General features: G+C 41.4%; 1 protein-coding gene across 2 annotated transcripts in view; it reads right to left on the reverse strand.

Annotated features, from left to right (window-relative positions):
• Positions 1–19,917, reverse strand: part of LOC140737279 (olfactomedin-like protein 2B) — a 103,644-nt gene extending 83,727 nt beyond the window's left edge. The window contains exons 1-3 of one of the 2 annotated variants that reach the window (XM_073063648.1): positions 19,444–19,913; positions 18,651–18,914; positions 4,330–4,437 (exon numbers count right to left, since the gene is read on the reverse strand). In XM_073063648.1, coding sequence (XP_072919749.1) covers positions 4,330–4,437; positions 18,651–18,914; positions 19,444–19,614 — 543 coding nt within the window. In that variant the 5' untranslated portion in view covers positions 19,615–19,913. Of the gene's footprint in view, positions 1–4,329; positions 4,438–18,650; positions 18,915–19,443 lie in introns of both variants that reach the window. The other variant, XM_073063647.1, reaches the window with a different exon arrangement.
• Between the last annotated feature and the right edge of the window lie 1,527 nt (positions 19,918–21,444).

Consider the following 21,444-nt stretch of genomic DNA (forward strand, 5'->3'; position numbering starts at 1 on the left):
AAACTCCTCTAATCGTTTGGCCACGATGGAGGTAAATAACCTATAATCTACATTAAGAATGGATATTGGTCTAAATGACCCGCATTCCATTTTATCCTTGCCTTCTTTCGGTATAGCTGAGATTATCGCTTCCTTCCAACTGGGTGGCATTTGTGCCATTTTTACAGCCCAGGTCAGTGTGGGGAGTAAAACAGGAATTAACTCATTTTTAAATTATTTGTACCACTCTGCCATATACCCATCTGATCCTGGCAACTTGCTTAATTTAAGCCTACTAATTGCAGCTTTTTATTCAACTTCAGTTATGTCAGCAGTCATCCTTCTATTTTGTTCTTCGCTTAAAGTGAGTAACTCTAGAGAATTCAAGAAGGTGTCGATTTTGGTTATGCTTCCCCCTGGAACTTTGGAATATAGTGTTTTGTAAAACACTTCAAAAGCTTCTTGAATTTCACTTAGCTTATTTTTTATCATTTTCATTCTTGGGTCCCTAATTCTATGAATTGTATTTTCTGCTATCTTTTTTTTCAGTTTCCACGCCAGTATTTTCATAGATTTCGATCCACTTTCATAATTTCTCTGTTTCAGAAACATTAAGTTTTTCCTGATTTCTTGCGTAGCCAAATTATTTATTTCATTCCTAATTCTTTTAATTTCCCCTAATGTATCCTGTGTCAAATTCAATTTGTGTTTTTTCTCTAGTTCCTTTAGCCTATTTTGTAATTCCTCTAATGTTTTATTCCTTATTTTTTTCTTATATGAAGATATCGCTATAATTTTCCCTCTTAAGACCGCCTTCAGAGTATCCCATAAAATGGGAGGTGAAACCCCTCCATTATCATTAAACTCTAAGTAGAGACCAATTTATTTTTTAATTTGTTCCTTAAAGTACGGATCATTGAGTAGATTTGAATTTAGTTTCCAAGTAGTATTCTTTGGTTGTAGGTCAAAATCAACAGATAAATATATAGGTGCATGGTCACTTACATCTATTGTCCCAATTCCACAGGTGTTTATTTTGTCTTTGTCTTTTCCAAATGTTATGAAATAGTCTATTCTTGTATATACAGAATGTGGAGCAGAATAATGAGTGTAATCCCTTCTGTCAGGGAAAAGGTCCCTCCATATATCTATTAAACCAACACCCTCAAACAGTGTATTAACTTTCTTATGTAAGGATTTTGTTTCATAGGTTTTTCTATTGGAAGAGTCTAAGTTTGGTTGTAATTGTAATTTTAAGTCTCCCCCACATATCAGGAGACCTTCTGTTTCTGTTACCATAATATCAGTAATTTTCTGAAAGAAACCAGTATCACTTCCCAGAGGAACTCAATTCAGGGTAACTGAATTGCCGTCTATATTCCCCCTTACCAGAATATATCTGCCTTCTTTATCTCCCATTTTGAATATTTTTTCAAAATTTAGCTTACTTGAGATAAGAATAGCAACTCCTCTCCTATGTCCTGATTTATATGAGGAGAAAAACAGATTAGTGAAGCCCATTTTCTTCAGTTTTTTATGCTCATTATCACTTAAATGAGTTTCCTGTAAATATACTACATGGGCTTGTTCTTTTTTCATTTTGGATAAAATTCTCTTACGCTTGGTTGGATTTAATAGCCCATTGACATTAAAAGAAATGAATTTTACCTTATCCTTAGCCATCTGTATTTATCTGTCAATGTATCATTGAAATTAGAATAAAACTTAATCGATCTACTCCCTGAACAAACAAGAACCAAGAAACACAAATAATAACAAAAATGGCAACGAATGTGTGATTCCAAGGCTGAAGTCTCTAGTAAATGACCCTGCGTTGAGCTAGAGGAAATGTCTAGCTGTGGGGGATAACCCCTCCTATTTGTGAGTTGAGGGCCCCCATTGCAGTATTCATAAAAGTCAGTGAACAAATCCATTACACAGAAAAGATTTCCCTGTGTACTCCTCCTATATATACATATATATATATATATATATATATATATATATACACATATACACATGCATATATAGGAGTACACAGGGAAAAAGGAGTAAGTGAGCGAATAAAGAATAACAACTAAGTAATATAAAATCCACATTATAATAAGTATTTCTCGAGATAGGTATATCACCGTGTACTTTTGCTTCTGTTTAGCTTCTCAACATTTTTAAAGTTAGCCAAACCTTATGGCTCTTCTGAAGGGGGTGAGGACTGTCTTTGGGAACTCCCGGTCTCTTCCTGATATGTTTCTCTCGGCCTCCTCCCGTCTCCTGCCTTCTCGTTTCTCACACTATTTCTCAAGCCGAGCGGGACAATTCCTCAGCCAGGCTTTCTTTCGTTTTGGTCACGCTAACGGGCAACCCTCTGGCCTTCATGTCTGTAGTTGCCTCTTCCACTGTCTGGTACAACTGCGTCCTTTTGTCATAAAACACTCGAAGTTTAGCAGGGTACGGAGTTTGAAATCTACTCTTATTTTGCTTTAATACTCGCTTTACTTCGGAGTATTCTTTGCGTTTCTGGAGGACCGCGGGGGGGTAATCTTGGTCGAAATATATTAATTTATCCTCTAAAAACACTCTCTTCTTACCCCAGGCCCTTCGTAGAATCTCCGCCTTGGTGCTGTACCGAAGGAATTTAATTATAATAGAGCGTGGCTTTCTATCCTGGGTAGGTTTTGGGACTAACGCGTGGAGTGCTCTTTCAACTTCCAGCTCCATAGCCGGGGGGAAGATCCAGCGCGTCCCACAGTAACTTTCCGACAAACTCCGTCATAGACAGGCCCTCCGCTCCTTCGGGAACGTTGTAGGTTCTGATATTTTTCCGCCATGATCTTCCCTCCAGGTCAAGCAGTTTACCTTCTTGGTGATGTATTATTTTTATTGTCTTGCTCAGTATCCGTTCCACGTTTTGAATGCGATCTTCCACCTTCTCAATGCGAGTCTCTGCCACCACTATTTTTTGATTAACGCTGGTGAGCTCTGCCTTAATATCACGGAGCTGCTGCTTTATATCTTTCTGGACCTCCATTATTTCTTTCAGGATTTCAAAGACATTCGCCGCTTTGACTGAACGAGGCCCAGCAGCCACCTCGCTAGCACGCGGTCGGGTCGGAGAGCCGCTCACTGCACTCCTCTCGGACGCAGGCTCCGCAGTGTTGCTTTTTTTATTTCCATTTCTTCTCCCCATTCTCGCCCCTCTTTTCAGTTCAAATATTTTTCGAAAAATATTATATTTGACGGGTTAATGGGGCTTAATACGCGTTTTTCAGGAGGAGCCAGTGACTTAAGCTGCCATTCTCGATGATGACATCACCGGAAACCTGCAATTGCAGTCTTAACTGCAAATTACTTCTTCCAGGCTGTTTCTGAATCGATTCATAAGTCACTCAATACCAAACATCAGCAACTTTCTCATCCCGAATGGGATGAGGGAGTTGCTGATGTTTTTACAGTAATTATGTCCTACCAAACTACAGTCACTTAACACAAGGCAGGAAATGACAAGGCATGACATTACCTGACAAAATATCAAGCAGTCTTTCGACACCTGTGTATCCATCAACAGAAAAAACATTTTTTTTGTAAAGATGAAGTAATGGGTGACAATTGGACAATTCTATTCTGCTAGTGAAATGGCGCGTATTTGATGGGTTGAAGGTTCAGATGATTGATCTTCCTTGAATCCAATAAAAGGACAGCACAACTTTCTCAGCAGTTCTTTCAGCCTTCTTTGGTCACTGGGATCTTAAAATTTCTTCCTGTTCAGCCAAATGCCCTTCTTCAGGTTATCTCCATATCACTCTCCAATGGAGTGAGATTGTTGCTCCTCCTACCACATGGAAAGGGTCAGTGGACTAGTAGAGATGCATTAGGGAAAGTCAGAGAATTAAAATTGGAAGCAGGGTTACAGGTAACTGGAGGGGGGGGAGGGTTGCGGGTGTGGCAGGCATAGAAACAAAAGTATAGGAAGACAATGTAGTTGGGTAAAATGAATTTAGGTTGGAGGGGGTTCATTTGGAGCATTGAGAGCAGCAGAACATATTTAGATTTGGTCTTTCTATGTAGTTCTAAATCAAACCACGACAAAGGCTGAAAGTTGAGACTCAGTGACTCTCACTCTGATTTCCCTCCGTTGTGGAAAACATACCTGCACTGACTTTTATGGCTTAGTGTGGGCCAGCTGTTATGCTCCTGTATGCACTGCACTTACGAAAACAAGTTGCAAGAGAATAGGCCAGGTCCCATGGAACTATGGACCTGCTCAAAGTCCTGTTTAAAGTTTTTAAATCTTGACCCTTTAAGAGGGAGGGTTGGAAAATATTTGAGTTGAGAAATAAACAAGTGTCTTACCTCTTCCAGTTTTTCAATATGTTTCACGAGTTTCATTGTTACAGAGTGCAACTTTAAGAGATCCAATCCAAAGACAGTGCTTTCTAAAAGTTGCATCATCAAGGAGAGCTGCAGACAAAATGGAAACATGTTGAATCTATACTTAATTGAAAATATAAATCACAGGTCACCATCACAAAGTTACACAATCAAACACTAGCCTGGAGACAAACAAGACTAAAGTGAAAATGGCCATTCTTCTTTGGTATTGCTAACATGTATTAAAAGACAATAAGGTAATAGTATTTATCTAATGGTAAAGATTAAGAAATATTAATACTGACCTCCTTCAATAATCATTATAAAGTGGTTGTAAGAGTTTTGTGGATACTGAAATAGTTAAAATCAGGGTGGCAGTCAGATTTAATGGCTGTGTTGAAGGGAGTAATGTTTGACCCTCATGTAGCTGCATGGAAGATGTACTCCATGCTAATACCCAAATTAAAACTGTTGCCTTGTCACGTTCTTCTACAAAATAGCATGTTGGTCATGGCTAGACCATGTTCCAAACATTGCATCAAGAAGACTCACATTGGTATTAACTTACTTTATTTCTTCCCTGCCAAGTGACTTTGTTAGAGATTTGAGCCCTTTCTGATTTACAAGAATGTTGCCAGGATTGAAAAAAATTAGCAATAAATGAAGTTTGGAAAGGTTTATATTGATTTCAATGGACCAGAAGAAGCTAATGGAAGATTTACAGTACTTATAAGAGGTATTCAGCCCTTGGAAAGTTTTCATGTTTCATTGTTTTACAACATTGAATCACAGTGGATTTAATTTGGATTTTTTTGACAGCAAATCTGTTTTGTGTCAAAGTTAAAACAAATCTCTACAAAGTGACCTAAATTAATTGCAAATATAAAACACAAAATAATTGATTGCATAACTATTCACCCTCTTTAATATGACACACCAAATCATCACTGGTGCAGCCAATTGGTTTTAAAAGTCACATAATTAGTTAAATGGAAATCTGATTTTGGAAATCTGTTTTTGGAGACCTGTTTGCAATCAAGGTGTTTCAATTGATTGTAGTAAAAATATATCTGCATCTGGAAGGTCCAACTGCTGGTGAGTCAGTATCCTGAACTACAAAAATACACCATGAAGAAAAAAGAATATTTGAAACAACTCTGAGAAAAGGTTATCAAAAAGCACAAGTAGGAGGTGGATACAAGAAAATTTCCAAGTCACTGAATATCCCTTGGAGTACAGTTAAGTCATTCATCGAAAGAATATGGCATAGCTGTAAATCTGCCTAGAACAGGCCGTCCACAAAAACTGAGTGACTGTACAAGAAGAGGACTAGTGAGAGAGCTATGACAACTTTGGAGGAGTTACAAGCTTCAGTGGCTGAGATGAGAGAGACTGCACATACAACAACTGTTGTCCAGGTGCTTCACCTGTTGGAACTTTATGGAAAAGGGGCAAAGAGTGGAAAGCCACTGTTGAAAAAAGCTCACATTAAATTTTGGCTAGAGTTTGCCAGAAGGCATGTGGGAGACTCTGAAGTCAGCTGGCAGAAAGTGATATGGTCTGATGAAACCACAATTGAGCTTTTTGGCCATCAGATTAAACGCTATGTTTGTTGTAAACCGAACACCATACATCATCAAAAACACACCATCCCTACCATGAAGCATGGTGGTGGCTGCATCATGCTGTGGGGATGCTTCACTGCAGCAGGCCCTGGAAGGCTTGTGAAGGTAGAGGGTAAAATAAATACAGCAAAATACAGGGAAATCCTGGAGGAAAACCTGATGCAGTCTGCAAGAGAACTACAACTTGGGAGAAGATTTGTTTTCCAGCAAAACAATGACCCCAAGCATAAAGCCAAAGCTACACAGGAGTGGCTTAAAAAAACTAGACACTAGAATACTACAGCACAGTACAGGCCCTTTAGCCCTCAATGTTGTGCCGACCCATATATTCTTTTTAAAAAAGTACTAAACCCACACTACCCCATAACCCTCCATTTTTCTTTTATCCATGTGTCTGTCCAAGAGGTTCTTAAATATCCCTAATATTTTAGCCTCCATCACCATCCCTGGCAAGTCATTCCAGGCACTCACAACTCTTTGTGTAAAAAACTTACCCCGATGTCTCCCCTAAACTTCCCTCCCTTAATTTTGTACATATGCCCTCTTGTGTTTGCTACTGGTGCCCTGGGAAACAGGTACTGATTATCCACCCTATCTATGCCTCTCATAATCTTGTAGACCTCTATCAAGTCCCCTCTCATCCTTCTATGCTCTAAAGCGGAAAGTTCCAGCTCTACTAACCTTGCCTCATAAGACTTGTTTGCCAATTTAGGCAACATCCTGGTAAATCACCTCTGCACGCTCTCCGTAGCTTCCATATCCTTCCTATAATGAGGTGAGCAGAACTGAACACAATACTCTAAGTGTGGTCTCACCAGAGATTTGTAGAGTTGCAATATGACCTCTCTACTCTTGAACTCAATCCCCCTATTAATGAAGCCTAGCACCCCATAGGCCTTCTTAACTATCCTATCAGCCTGTGCAGCGACCTTGAGGGATGTATGGATTTGAAACCCAAGGTGCCACTGTTCATCCACACTTTTAAGTAACCATTAACCCTGTACTCAGCCTTCTGGTTTGTCTTTCCAAAATGCATCACCTCACACTTATCCAGGTTGAACTCCATCTGCCACTTTTCTGCCCAACTCTGCATCCTGTCTATATTCTCTTGTAACCTTCAACAACCTACAGCTCCATCCATAACTCCTTCAATCTTCATGTCATCCGCAAACTTATTCACCCATCCTTCCACCTTTTCATCCAGGTCATTTACAAAAATCATAAAGAGTAGGTGTCCCAGGACATATCCTTGCGGCACTCCACTAGTTGCCGACCTCCAAGCAGAATACTTTCCTTCCACTACTACCCCCTGCTTTCTTCCTGTAAGCCAATTTTTTTTATCCAAACAGCCAAGGTTCCACTGATCCCATGCCTCATGATTTTCTGGATCAGTCTTTCATGGGGGACCTTGTCAAATGCCTTGCTAAAATCCATGTAGACCACATCTACCGCCCTACCCTCATCAATTTCTTTTGTTACCTCTTTAAAAATCTCAATTAGGCTTGTGAGGCATGACCCTCCCTTCACAAAGCCATGTTGACTATCCTTGAGTAGACTGTACTTCTCCAAATGCTCATAGACCTTATCCTTAAGAATCCTTTCCAATAGTTTGCAGACCACTGACGTAAGACTCACCGGTCTATAGTTCTCAGGATCTCCCTATTACCTTTCTTAAACAAGGGAACTACATTTGCCATTCTTCAATCCTCCGGCACCTCCACTGCAGCCAAAGAGGATTCAAAGATCATAGCTACTGCTCCAGTGATCTCTTCTCTCACTTCCCACAGCAACCTGGGGTATATCACATCCAGCCCTGGGGACTTATCAATCTTGATGTTTTTAAGAAGAACCAACACTACTTCTTCCTTAATCTCCACATTGTCCAGCACATAGTCCTGTTCTATTTCAACCTCACCCCGATCAAGGTCCATTTCACTTGTGAATACAAAGTGTTATTGTGTTCAATTCTGGTCACCTCATTATAGGAAGGATGTGGAAGCTATGGAGAGGGTGCAGAGGAGATTTACCAGGATGTTGCCTGGTTTGGAGAACAAGTCATATGAAGCAAGGTTAGCAGAGCTGGGACTTTTCTCTTTGGAGCGTAGAAGAATGAGAGGGGACTTGATAGAGGTCTACAAGATTATAAGAGGCATAGATAGGGTGGATAGTCAGTACCTGTTTCCCAGGGCACCAATAGCAAACACAAGAGGGCATATGTATAAAATTAAGGGAGGGAAGTTTAGGGGAGACATCAGGGGTAAGTTTTTTTACACAAAGAGTTGTGAGTGCCTGGAATGACTTGCCAGGGATGGTGGTGGAGGCTAAAATATTAGGGGTATTTAAGAACCTCTTGGACAGGCACATGGATGAAAGAAAAATGGAGGGTTATGGGGTAGTGTGGGTTTAGTACTTTTTTTTAAGGAATATATGGCTCAGCACAACATGGAGCGCTGAAGGGTCTATACTGTGCTGTAGTGTTCTATGGTTCTATGGTATTCATTTAGGACCTCCCCAACCTCCTCTGCCTCCAGGCACATGTTGCCTTCTTTATCCTTTAGCAACCCCACCTTCATTCTTGTTCTTCACATACGCACAGAACGCCCCGGGGTTCTTCTTAATCCTACTTGCCAAGGCCTTCTCATGCCCCCTTTGAGCTCTCCTAAATCCTTTCTTAAGCTCCTTCCTGGCTACCTTATATTTCTCATGAGCCCCTCCTGCTTCCTGCTTCTTATATCTAACATATGCTTCCTTCTTCCTCTTGATGACTTGCCTCACGTGTTTCGTCAGCCACGGTTCCCTTTTCCTATCATTTTTGCCTTGTCTCAGTGGGACAAACCTATCCTAAACCCAGCTCAAGTGGTCCCTAAACTTCCTCCACATTACTTCAAACAACACACACAAAATGCTGGTGGAACACAGCAGGCCAGGCAGCATCTATAAGGAGAAGCACTGTTGACGTTTCGGGCTGAGACCCTTCGTCAGGACTAACTGAAGGGAAAGATACTAAGAGATTTGAAAGTAGTGGGGGTAAGGGGGAAATGAGAAATGATAGTAGAAGACCGGAGGGGTGGGATGAAGCTAAGAGCTAGAAAGGTGACACACCTGACAAATTCACTCTATCCCCCTTGCAGTCAGGAGGTGCCAGTCAATATGAGGGAAGTTGAAATCACCCATAACTACAACCCTGTATTTCCTGCACCATTCTAAAATCTGCCTGCTTATCTGCTCTTTGGTATCTCGAGGGCTATTTGGAGGCCTATAGACTACTCCCAGCACAGTGATTGATCCCCTTCCTATTTCTGACTTACACCCACACCGACTCAGTGGACACTCCCTCTGCAGCGTCCTCCCTTTCTATAGCCGTGATACTATCCCTGACCAGTAATGCTACTTCCCCACCTTTTCTACCTCCCATCCTATTCCTTTTAAAACACCTAAACCCTGGTACCTGCATCAGCCAACCCTGCCCTTCCTCCAGCCAAGTTTCAGTAACGGCCACAACATCATAGTTCTATGTATTGATCTAAGTTCATCCCCTTTATTCCTAATACTCCTAGCATTGAAATAGACATATTTGAACCCCTCTAACTGGCTACATTTATGTTTTGTCCCCTGCCTCTCCTTCCTCACCAACTCAGAACAAAGTTAATGTCCTGGAGTGGCCAAGTCAGAGTCCAGACCTCAATCCAATTGAGAATCTGTGGCTGGACTTGAAAAGGGTTGTTCACTCACAATCCCCATGCAATCTGACAGAGCTTGAGCAGCTTTGTAAAGAAGAATGGGGAAAAATTGCAGTGTCCAGATTTGCAAAGCTGTTAGAGACCTATCCACACAGACTCAAGACTGTTAATTGCTGCCAAAGGTGCATAAACTAAATACTGACTTGAAGGGGGTGAATACTTATGCAATTAATTATTTTGTGCTTGAGATTCGTAATTAATTTAGATCAGTGTGAAAAAGGCCAAATTAAATCCACTGTGATTCAATATTGTAAAACAATAAAACATCAGAACTTCCAAGGGAGTGAATACTTTTTATTGGCACCATAATTAAAGTGAATAAAATAATGAAGGCCCAAGACTAGTTAAATGAGAAGGATCTATTTGCTTTAGCAAAATTGTAAAAAAAAAAACCATAAATGTTAGAAGGAAGGTGAAGGAATGTTTTTCATCTGGAAGCTAGAAGGGATCTGGAACTGACTATCCAATAGGGTGACAGAGGCAACAACCATCATCTCATTAAAAAGTAGTTGGATGTATAATCAAAGAAATGTAAACTAAAGAGACACAGAATTAGTCCTGGAAGTGGGATCAAACTGGATGGCTTCTTCAGTCAACACAGACACAATGGGCCAAATGGCCTTCTTACTGTGTATCTTTTTCCTTCTTTATTTCTCCTTGTTTTGTTCCTGTTCTTGGCCCTTTTTTCCCTTTTCCTTTGTTTATTTTCTTTGGCATCGACATTATAGACACCCCAACCCCAGTTTATAATGTGAACTAAATTTCACATCATCAGCAAATTATCTGTGTGAGCTCAGCTCAGTTTTGCTCACATACAGTTGTGAATTAGAACATTATTTTCTGGTTGCTAAACATTCCTGATGATTTGAGAGGTCCACACAAGTCAGTAAATGAAGTGATTAATTGCTGACCTCTATTGGCAATGGATGGATTTGGGCTCCATCTGGCGGTTGCCCCTAGTCTGGTGGCACGTTTGTTGTACTTAAGATTATGGTGTTTTTAGCAAGGCCAGTCCTTACTTTCACTCAGAGATCATGGTGAATTACTGCTACCTGCTGAATGAACTCTTATGGTGAAAGTACTTCAACAATGCTGTCATTTAGGAAGTTTCCAGGATTATGATTCACTGACAGTGAAGGATGGCACAACTGCAGTTTGATGAAAGGTCATCATCCTGAAACATTAACACAGATGCTGCCCGACCTACTGAATATTACTAGCAATATTTGCTTAATGTCCCATATTTAATGTTTGCTTTAAGTGAAGTCAATTAATCTGGAGCATAAAAACAAACACTTGCTCCAGGGGTCTGTTTTTTCTTGCTCCAAATTACAGCATCTTTTGTGTTTGGTGGAATCTTGTAAAACCCATGAAGGAATTACTCTCTTGCAAAGTGGGCATGGAATATTGGAGATCAATTAATTTATAATTAAGGGGTGCCTACAAGATGAATGACCATTAAACGTTTGGTGATATTGAAGTGGGATAGAAGCTGAAGAACTGACTTGCTCTTCATCAAAAAGTGAACTGAAATCTTCACTAACAGCCAAGGAAGCACATGAGATTTGGCTTAATTTGACAGATGTAATTAAAATGGAACAAATGTTAGAAAATAACAAATGATTCAAAGGCTGGAATCGCCAATTGCCAATAAACTTTTGCTATGCAGAAGAAAAGTGAGAGGTCACAGTTCCCTGTGTTGACAGTTCTAGTCATCAAGTAGCAAGCAAGATGTTACTTTAGACCTAATATATAATGCTTCAGAATGAATTAGGAATTAAATTTCACCAATGCAAATGTTTTCTTTAAACTGTATTTCCATTGTCAAAAAGAATTACAAGAATTGTGAAACAGCATTATGAAGGACCCCATGCACCCCTCATACAATCTCTTCTCCCTCCTGCCGTCTGGGAAAAGGCTCCGAAGCATTCGGGCTCTCACGACCAGACTATGTAACAGCTTCTTCCCCCAAGCTATCAGACTCCTCAATACCTGAAGCCTGGACTGACACCTTGCCCTATTGTCCTGTTTATTATTTATTGTAATGCCTGCACTGTTTTTGTGCACTTTATGTAGTCCTGTGTAGGTCTGTAGTCTAGTGTAGCTTTCTCTGTGTTGTTTTTTTACGTAGTTCAGTCTAGTTTTTGTACGGTGTCATGTAACACCATGGTCCTGAAAAACGTTGTCTCATTTTTACTATGTACTGTACCAGCAGTTATGGTCGAAATGACAATAAAAGTGACTTGACTTGACTTGACTTGAATTATCCCCACTATCTTCATTACAGAATTTCAGTTTCAGCTAATTCACCTCCTCCTGACATCAAAAGTAATCAACACACCAACATGCTGTATTATTTCTTACTGATATTTTTATTGTTGGTATCATATTCAATCTGCCTCGAAAACAGTAATTCCCCAGTACCTTTTTCATGGGAATGATACTCTGGCAGCATTGATTGCCTTCACAATAGCCAGTGTCAACAAACCAGTTACCTACTGAGGATAACTATTGATCATTAATCCTGTCACTTTCTGTGACTTGCTGTGCATTAAATGGCAACCAACTTCCCCAAAGTAACAATAAATGTCCAATGTAATTTACTGCACAAGAAAAGCAGTGGGATACTTCTGAAATAGTGTTTCATTAATTCAGCATCTTTCTTTTCTCTTTTCTGTGTTCCCAGGTCTTGAGAGTGAGTAAATGATAGCAACAATTCCTTCGTTTTGTTCTCCTTTTAAATGACATTAAAAATGTTATTGGTTTTTATTGGTGTTAATGACCATCTCATTTGTGGTTGCCGAAACAATACTAACCCAAGACCTGTTCATTCAAACCTGTTCAGTCTATCTGTTCTTGAATTCAGAAAAATTAATTTCTTCATTATGAAACAAAAGCACACTCTCAGAACATAGGCAGACTTCATTATCTCTGAAGAACAGACATACCTTGCACAAGCTGGTGGGATGATAGACAGGAAAGTGAATTGCAAAGTGGACATGAAAGAGACTACAAAGAGATGTCAACAGGCTAAGTGAGTAGGCAAAGTCATGGGACATTGGTGCAATATGGAAAAATGTGAAATTAAACATTTTGTAAGGAAGAATTAAACAGCATATTGTCAAAATGATGAAAAATTGCCAGACTCTGAGATGCAAGGGGCTAGGGCGTTCTCGTGCATGATTTGCCAAAGGCAAGTAATTAGCTAACAGCATAATTGTTTATTGCAAAGGGAAACTGAATTCAAATGTAGGAAAGTTATACTTTTGTTCAGATTCGGACCTATTTTATCACATGTACATGAAAACATACAGTGAAATGTGTCATCTGAATTAACCACCAACATAACTCAGGATGTGCTGGGGCAGCTCACAAGTGTCGCCAATATAGCGGGCCCACAATGCTGGTCAAACAACACAGAACGGAACAGGCAACAAAACAATAACAACAAAAAGGCCCCTTTCCGCTCTCCCAACCTCCCTCACACCCACACACAGACAGCCCTGAAACTCCAGGACAAGCCTGCAAGACTCCAGGCTTCAACCATTGGTTTACGACTTTCAAGCTTCTGATCGATCTTTGGACTTCAATCTTCAGTATCAATCCCTGGACTCAAACCATGGGGCTCAAATTCTAAGCGCGTCAACTGACCGGCCCTGATGCTCCTGCTCACATGGAAATGCGCCAGCGTGGGACATCCCAAATACCATGGATGTCCTTCATCCTACACCCACATTGATGACCTTTTTAGTGCAGAGCAGAGGTCTGAACTCTGAATATGTTTTGTCCCATATTCACATTGCTGATCTTTCAAGCACAGGCCTGGATTCCAGGTGTCCTTTGTCACCCATCCACATTACTGGCCTACAAACGCAGAGAGCAGAATGGAGGCCTGAACTCTAACTCCTCCACATCCCTGTCCCTAAACCCTCATATGACCATTAACTCCCTACATCATTGTCCCTAAACCCTATCCTGATCCCCAAATCCCCTCTCTGTCACCAGAACATTCGTCATGAAATTAAAAAGCAGCTAAGTCTGAGACATGATCCCAACAGAGACGGCAACTCACCGCCATCTTGATGTTATAGGACATTGAAATACAATGTACAATATTGGTCCCTTTTTTTAAGGAAGGACATTAGTGCATTGTATGCAGTTCAGAGAAGATGGATGGACTCAGTTTGCATTTGTTGGAGTTTAGAAGCAACTTAATTAAGATGTACAAAATCCTGAGGGGTTTTGTCAAAATGGATATAGAGGGGATGTTTGTTCTCATGGGGAAATGAATATTGATAGGTGACTTTAAAAATAAGGACTCCTTACAGGCATCTTAATACGTGTCCATAAGGTTCTTAAGTGACTTACTGACACCCATTGACTGAATATTTTAAGGAAGAGATGGATAGACAAATGATCACCAAGGTGGTGAAAGGTTATCACAAGTAGAAAGGAATGTGATTACAATCTGATCACCTGTCATCTTACTTTAAATGCCAGAGTTGTCTATAATAGGCCACGTGTCTCATGACTTACAAAGGGGCTCAGTGGTCTCTCTATGCCAACTCTCAGAACAACTCCTTCAATCCAATTCATCCTCTTATTTCCCAGTAGCTTATTTTCACCTAAATGTCCATCATCGCCACCTTGAATTTCCTACCACCCACTGAAATATTGGGGAAAATTTATAGCGACCAGTTTGTGAAGAAACTAGAGTATCAGGGAAACCCACACAGTCATAGGGAGAACACAAAAGTTCCACACTGCCAACACCACCAGGACAGCATCAGACTCGGGGTAATTGGAACTGTGAGGAATAATCACCATACAACCCCGAATGCATAATCCTGCTCTTAATCTGTATATATATCTAGTCTCAATGACACAAGCTTTTCCCATGTGGTAGTCAGGAACAGGGAGTCTGGAGAAAAATTTGGAGCTATATATCAATAACTTATTCAATGAATTGTTTCACATTTTGAATTAGTAAATTAACATCCACCTGTGGATTTGGTAATATGTTGGTGCAGAGTTTATCAAACACAACAAATGCTCTGGCCCTAATTTTTGAAGATCATCATCTTATTGCATTCACCATGTCTGTGGTTTCCTAACAGATGCCTAAATAAGCACTATTTATGAGTATGAGTATGGTGTTTGGTTGATCTTCCCCAAGGTTAGGTCAGAAGTGAAAGAGTATTGGACTACACCACTCCATCATCCAGTTTCAAAGTCCAGCCCTGGCCAAAACATTAATATTGTGCAATTATATACTGACTAAACAGCAACTGATCTTTCAGATTCAATAGCTTCTCTCTTGTGAGTTGCTTTCTGTGAACCTCTCAACTATCTTGGAGTCAGGATATCATCTTGATTGCAGTGCACTATCTGGCCTTGTTTCAGATAACTTGGCTGAAAGCCGGTGGCAGTGGGTGGGGGGGATTGGTTTCGAGCCTGATGATACCCCATATTCTTGGAACAATCCGTAGCCTTCCCGAGGCACATCTTACAAAAAGAAGGTATGTTGAGCATCCTTCAATTGGTAACACAAAACACAAAGACAAATCAATAAAGGAAGAAAAAGAACTCCAGTTGAATGGCTTCCAACAACAAAAGGCTTTCGCAGCTGTCAGAGTGAAAGTGGAACACGAGGATGCCAGAGAATGAAACACCCTTATGCATAGTTCCAGAGTGTGTCTAGTTGGACTTCGTTCATGTTTCCAGACTCCAAGTACATAATTGGAACTGACAAAAGGATTGTGGTTGGATTTATGGAGGCCTTTCTCAGTGATTCCTGAGTAATAAGTATACCTTGCGGCTATGCCAGCTAAACTAGCTAGCTGCTCCTGGGTTCCTTTAGTGTACTGCATTTACTATGCCTTTCCTTTCTGTGTTTCTCTCTTCTGAAGAAATAACCATTGAGTTAATGCCCGCAAGCAACCCAACACAACATTGCCCTGGTTTGTTAAATGATTGTGTATGTTGCACTTCTTGACTACTGGAGCATCATACTATACTTCCAAAGCAGTCTGTCTGAGTAGGTGTTCCAGCTGTGTTTGTTTTCTATCCCATTTCAGGGGTGCTTTGTCAACTGTGGTCATTATAGTGACAATCCCTACACTTAGTCTAGGACATTCCAATTCAGTTTAACCCTGAACAACACAGTGACAAACTGAAGCCACTGATTTGATTTACAGGCAAAGTGTTACAGTGAATACTTATCAAAAATAATTGGCAGTCAGATCAGTCCAAGCTACCGGTTGTGGAAATGCATCTCACATACAATATACAAACACCAGGAATAAATGGATTTTGTTTATTCACCTGATTTTTTCTTCTGCTGAGAGATTGACTAGAAATCTTTTCATAAAATGTCTGCAGAGCTATTTTTGTTTCACATGTCCGCGCAGACTTTCGTTTCTGGAATGCTCAACTTGCAAACTTAGACATTAAGAGCTTAAAGACAATTTTAAGTTTTGGTTAGTGCTTTGCCTGTTGTGGTACTATCAAGTTAGGTCTTTGTTATGGTTTATTAAGATCAAGTTTTCAAAGACGACCTTTTACACCAAAGGCAATAGACCCAGAACAGACATGTTGAACCTGTACCATCTATAAACAGAAATGTGCATGAAAAAAAACAAACTGCTGGAGTAATTCACTGGGTTGAGCAGTAACTGCTGAGAATTAGAAATTGTTGAACCTGCATTGGGTCTTGAACCTAAAAAGAAACAATTGCTTCTATTGTTCCCATTCCCACCTTAAGAGATACTCAATAATCTTTTGCAAAATAGGTCAGAAACAAGGTTATCCATCCTGATCAATTCCTCAGTCAGTTTTAGCATCATTGGAATGCATCAAGTTGATTATTCCAAGAATTCCTGAATGTTCTCTACAGCTTATCCTTAACCATCAGCTGAGGTGTAACTTCCCAATGTGAAAAGGACATACCGGTATTCAAGGGAGCTTTGGAAAGATTCTTTAGAAGGTACAAAGGATTTCCGTTCAAACAGTTCTACTGGATACTACTTCCTGTCTGGCCACATTCCCGAAGGGAAATGAGAGAAAAGTAAACTCATTCTTCAATTGTAGCAAAACTCTAATTGAGGTTAAATTTATAACATAAAGTATATTTCCATAATTTTCTGTGATTTAGAACACTTACCCATTAGACTGAAATGGAGCTCAATGTTGACAGATGAGTTTGTTTTTGTATGAAATAATGTTTACTCTCACACTAAAAATTTTTCATTATGCATAACTTCCCATCTATATAACTGTTGTTGGGTTTATCTCTCTATGAATTATCCCTTCATCTCGCCTTCCACTTGAAAGCATGCAAGCCTCTGTACTCCTCCTTCCCTTTGTGACACAGACCCACTCACTGAGTCAGTAAGGCCAGATGGTGGCTGTTCTTCCTGCACCTGTTTGCTCTCCTATCACAGTTGTTTCTGTGATCATCCCCCACACACTTATTATTCATTTCCAATTTAACTCCTAGTTACAGACAGTTCTCAGGAATGGAACCTTGCCCTACCTGTTTGTAACTTTCTAATCCTTAGCACTGAGCCCCATTGCACTGGTAACCATTTTATGTAACCTGCTGGAGCCTTTAAAAACATGTTTGTGGAATTAGATTGCAAACTTACAAGTCTAGCCTCCAAAGTTTGTTCTCAAAGAGCAGAAATTAATAACTGGGGAGAAGAAGAGATGTGGAAGTGGTTGTAAGCTGTAGGTTCCTCATATCCAAACACTTTAGTTCAGCTAGTAGAACACTACAGCATAGAAACAAGCCCTTTGGCCCATCTAGTCTGTACCAAACTATTAATCTGCCCAGTTAAAGACCAAGGAGATGGTGGTGGACTTTAGGAGATCTAGGCCTCATATGGAGCCAGTGATCATTAATGGAGAATGTGTGGAGCAGGTTAAGACCTACAAGTATCTGGGAGTACAGTTAGACGAGAAGCTAGACTGGACTGCCAACACAGATGCCTTGTGCAGGAAGGCACAGAGTCGACTGTACTTCCTTAGAAGGTTGGCGTCATTCAATGTCTGTAGTGAGATGCTGAAGATGTTCTATAGGTCAGTTGTGGAGAGCGCCCTCTTCTTTGTGGTGGCGTGTTGGGGAGGAAGCATTAAGAAGAGGGACGCCTCACGTCTTAATAAGCTGGTAAGGAAGGCGGGCTCTGTCGTGGGCAAAGTACTGGAGAGTTTAACATCGGTAGCTGAGCGAAGGGCGCTGAGTAGGCTACGGTCAATTATGGATAAATCTGAACATCCTCTACATAGAACCATCCAGAGACAGAGAAGCAGTTTCAGCGACAGGTTACTATCGATGCAATGCTCCTCAGACAGGATGAAGAGGTCAATACTCCCCAATGCCATTAGGCTTTACAATTCTACCGCCAGGACTTAAGAACTCTTTAAAAGCTATTATTAATGCTTTTTGAGATAGTGATTTAGATGCATATCATATTTTTTACTGAGTTAAGTATTGTATGTAATTAGTTTTGCTACAACAAGTGTATGGGACATTGGAAAAAAAGTTGAATTTCCCCATGGGGATGAATAAAGTATCTATCTATCTATCTAAACAAATGCACGCTGTGGGGAGAGGACCATGAGCCAAAGGAAATCGACTTACTTTTCATATGATGTGAGGTGGCGACCATGAATGGTGTTGCACCCGGCTAACAGCTGGAAGGGGGGGGGGGGGGATTTCTTAGGTGATGCCACGCCAATCCTGTTTACAGTGAGCTGGTGAGAGATGTGTTCAATCGATGTCGTGGATCACTTCCAAAGACTGGTGCCTCCGTGATGAATGTGTGTCCCTTTCTCCCTGCCTTCCAGTACCCACTTTGCCCAAATACCGTCCCAAGCAGACGCCCTCTCCTCACGACCCTGACACTTGCTTGCCAACACAGCCAACCTCACAACCAACCTTGAATCCGCCGCCTTCCGCCTCCCGGGGCTTCTGCAACCTGATTGGCTGGTGGCAGGGGCCGAGCGCCGAGGGCGGGGCGAGGCAGGTACATTTACAGTGCGGCCCCGAACTGATGGTTTCTATCGTGTACGAGTCCTCCGGGCTGGCATTTCCTTCCTCGATCCGGCGGCAGGCGTCCCGGCCCAGGGGTCTAAACACACACTGGCAGCGGCAACTCGAACCCTCAGACACGGCTTTCAGTTTGTCATAGTCCCATAGCAACTAGAGGCAAGCGAACAGCAAGTTCGTGAGTTAAGGGACACGTAGAAATATTATACAGTAAAACGCCGCACTAATGATTGGCTGTAATAAATAGCCATATAGTCAGCTCTACGCAGTTAATTGACGCAATAAGTGGTTTTTTTTGTTTGCTTTTGGATGGAAGTTTATTAGCAGCTTTCCTCAGCGTACTTGGTTAAACGATTGAATAACGTGGATCGGTCTCTTTGAATAAAGATGCAACCCAGGAGAACAGTGTCAGGGCTCTCAGAGACGAGAGGTACCCAACTCTCCCTCTCTCGACAATACGAACTCGGTAATAAATATACTGAATGGCTTTATACTTAAAATGCAAACGGCATAGTAGTGCTGCATGAAAACTCAGCGTTGCAACCCTCCAACATAGCAGGTTTGCTTACAAATATCTGACCCGCATACATCATTATCTCCTTGCAACAAACCAAAACTGAAGTCGTTCCCCCCCCCCCCACCTTTACCTTCAGCTAATTTATTAATAGAGTTTTGATCTTACCTCCGACAGGGTGTTGTCCTGCTTCTCAGGTTGAGTAGCTGTTGTCCTAGTTTGAGTCTCATCCTTCGATTCATCCCAAACATCTGGTGTCGGTTTGGGAGATTTCCTGGTGGGGTTGCTGAGTCCGCTGCACAGAACGAAGCCCAAGGCGAAGATTGCTCCCAACAGCATCTTCGCCGGCTCCTTGCACCTCGCCCTCGCCGAAGAGATATCCGCCTGCTCGAGGCGTTGGCAGGATTTGTCAGATCCAGCTGTCAGTTGCCAGCAATTGCAGGAAACGGGTGCGGATTTTCCCCCCAAACCGGCAAGATCAAGGCTATCGCGCAAAACTGAGAGGCTTGTCTGTTTTTTCAATGAGCTAATGGGGGCGGGAAGCTAGTTGTGTATAATATTGGGCTGCCCCTCACAGTAAGAGAGAGGGAGCGCTCACTTTTCGTTTGCGACTGATTTGGGTATCTCGTTGTTTGCAGCCAAGTGGCTGAATGGAGCGAGAGAATCTAGGTGGAGTCAGCATTCTGCTGGAAGGAGGGTGCGTGGGATGGGGAAGGCGGGATCGGCTAGATTTTACGTCTTTCTGAATAAAACATAGAAGCAGCGAAGAGGGGTTCAAAAAACCAATGATATTACCTCACTTACTATTTGGCAACATTCAGAACTCTCGCACCGGCAGGAACTCCACCTCTGCTGTACTGTATTTTAGCTTTTCCTTAGATGGAAGGGCATACTGTGCAACATCGTGCCGTGGCTTTTAATTATCTTGCTCAATGTGTGGCTGAAGTGTTAAAAAGGTTTCAAGAGGGTAGTTTCAGTACCCAGACAAGATAGGTGGGCTCAAGTCTGAAAGCAGACTTGACATTTTCTCCCAGAAGCGATGAGAATATCTTAGGTTTTAGCGCAAAGGAAGACCACAAGATATAGGAGCAGAATTAAGCCATTTGGCCCATAAAGTGGAGAAAGGTTCACAAGGATGATTCTGGGAATGAAGAGGTTAACGCATGGGAACTGTTTGGCAGCTTTGGGCCCGTACTCACTAGAATTTAGAAGAATGCGTGGGGATCTCATTGAAACCTACCGAATGTTGAAAGGACTAGATAGAGTGGATGTGGAGGGGATGTTTCCAATGGTGGGGACATCCAGAACTAAAGGGCATTTACTCCAAATTGAGGGGTGACCTTTTAGAACAGAGGCAAGGAGATTTTTTTTACCAGAGCGTAGTGAATCTATGGAATGTTCTGCCACAGTCTGTGGTGGAGACCAAGTCCGTAGGTATATTTAAGGCAGAAGTTGATTGTTTTCTGATCAGTCAGGGCATCAAGGCAGGGTTATGGGGTTGAGTGGGATCATCATGATGGAATGGTGGAGCAGACTCAGTGGGCTGAATGGCCTGATTCTGCTCCTATGTCTTATGGTCTAAGTCTGCTCTACCATTTCATCATGGCTGATTCATTTCCTTTTCAGCCCCAATCTCCTGCCTTCTCCCCATAGCCTTTCATGCACTGACTAATGAAGAATCTATCAAACTCTGCCTTAAATACACCTCCACAGCCACCTGGGGCAATGAATTCCCCAGATTCACCACTCTCTGGCTAAAGAAATCCCTCCTCATCTCTGTTCTAAATGGACGTCCATCTATTCTAAGGCTGTGCCTTCTGGTCTTAGACTCTCATACTGTAGGAAGTACTCTCTTAACATCCATTCTCTTGAGGCCATTTAAAATTCAATAGGTTTCATTGAGATTTCCCCCCCCCCCCACCATTCTTCTGAATTCCAGTGAATACAAGCCCAGAGCCATCAGTTGGTTGTCATATGGTAACCCTTTCATTCCCGGAATCATTCTCGTGAACCTCTTCTGAATCCTCTCCAACGTCAGCACATCCTTTCTTAGATAAGGGGCCCAAAACTGTTCACTATACTCCTAGTGGGGTAAACTACCTTCAGATACCCCAACATTTGAGATGGCTTCGATCCAAATGCTACAGTATCTGAAGCAAGGTTCAAGAC

Source organism: Hemitrygon akajei, chromosome 12 (genome assembly GCF_048418815.1).
Source record: "Hemitrygon akajei chromosome 12, sHemAka1.3, whole genome shotgun sequence".
NCBI classification, from domain to species: Eukaryota; Metazoa; Chordata; class Chondrichthyes; order Myliobatiformes; family Dasyatidae; genus Hemitrygon; species Hemitrygon akajei.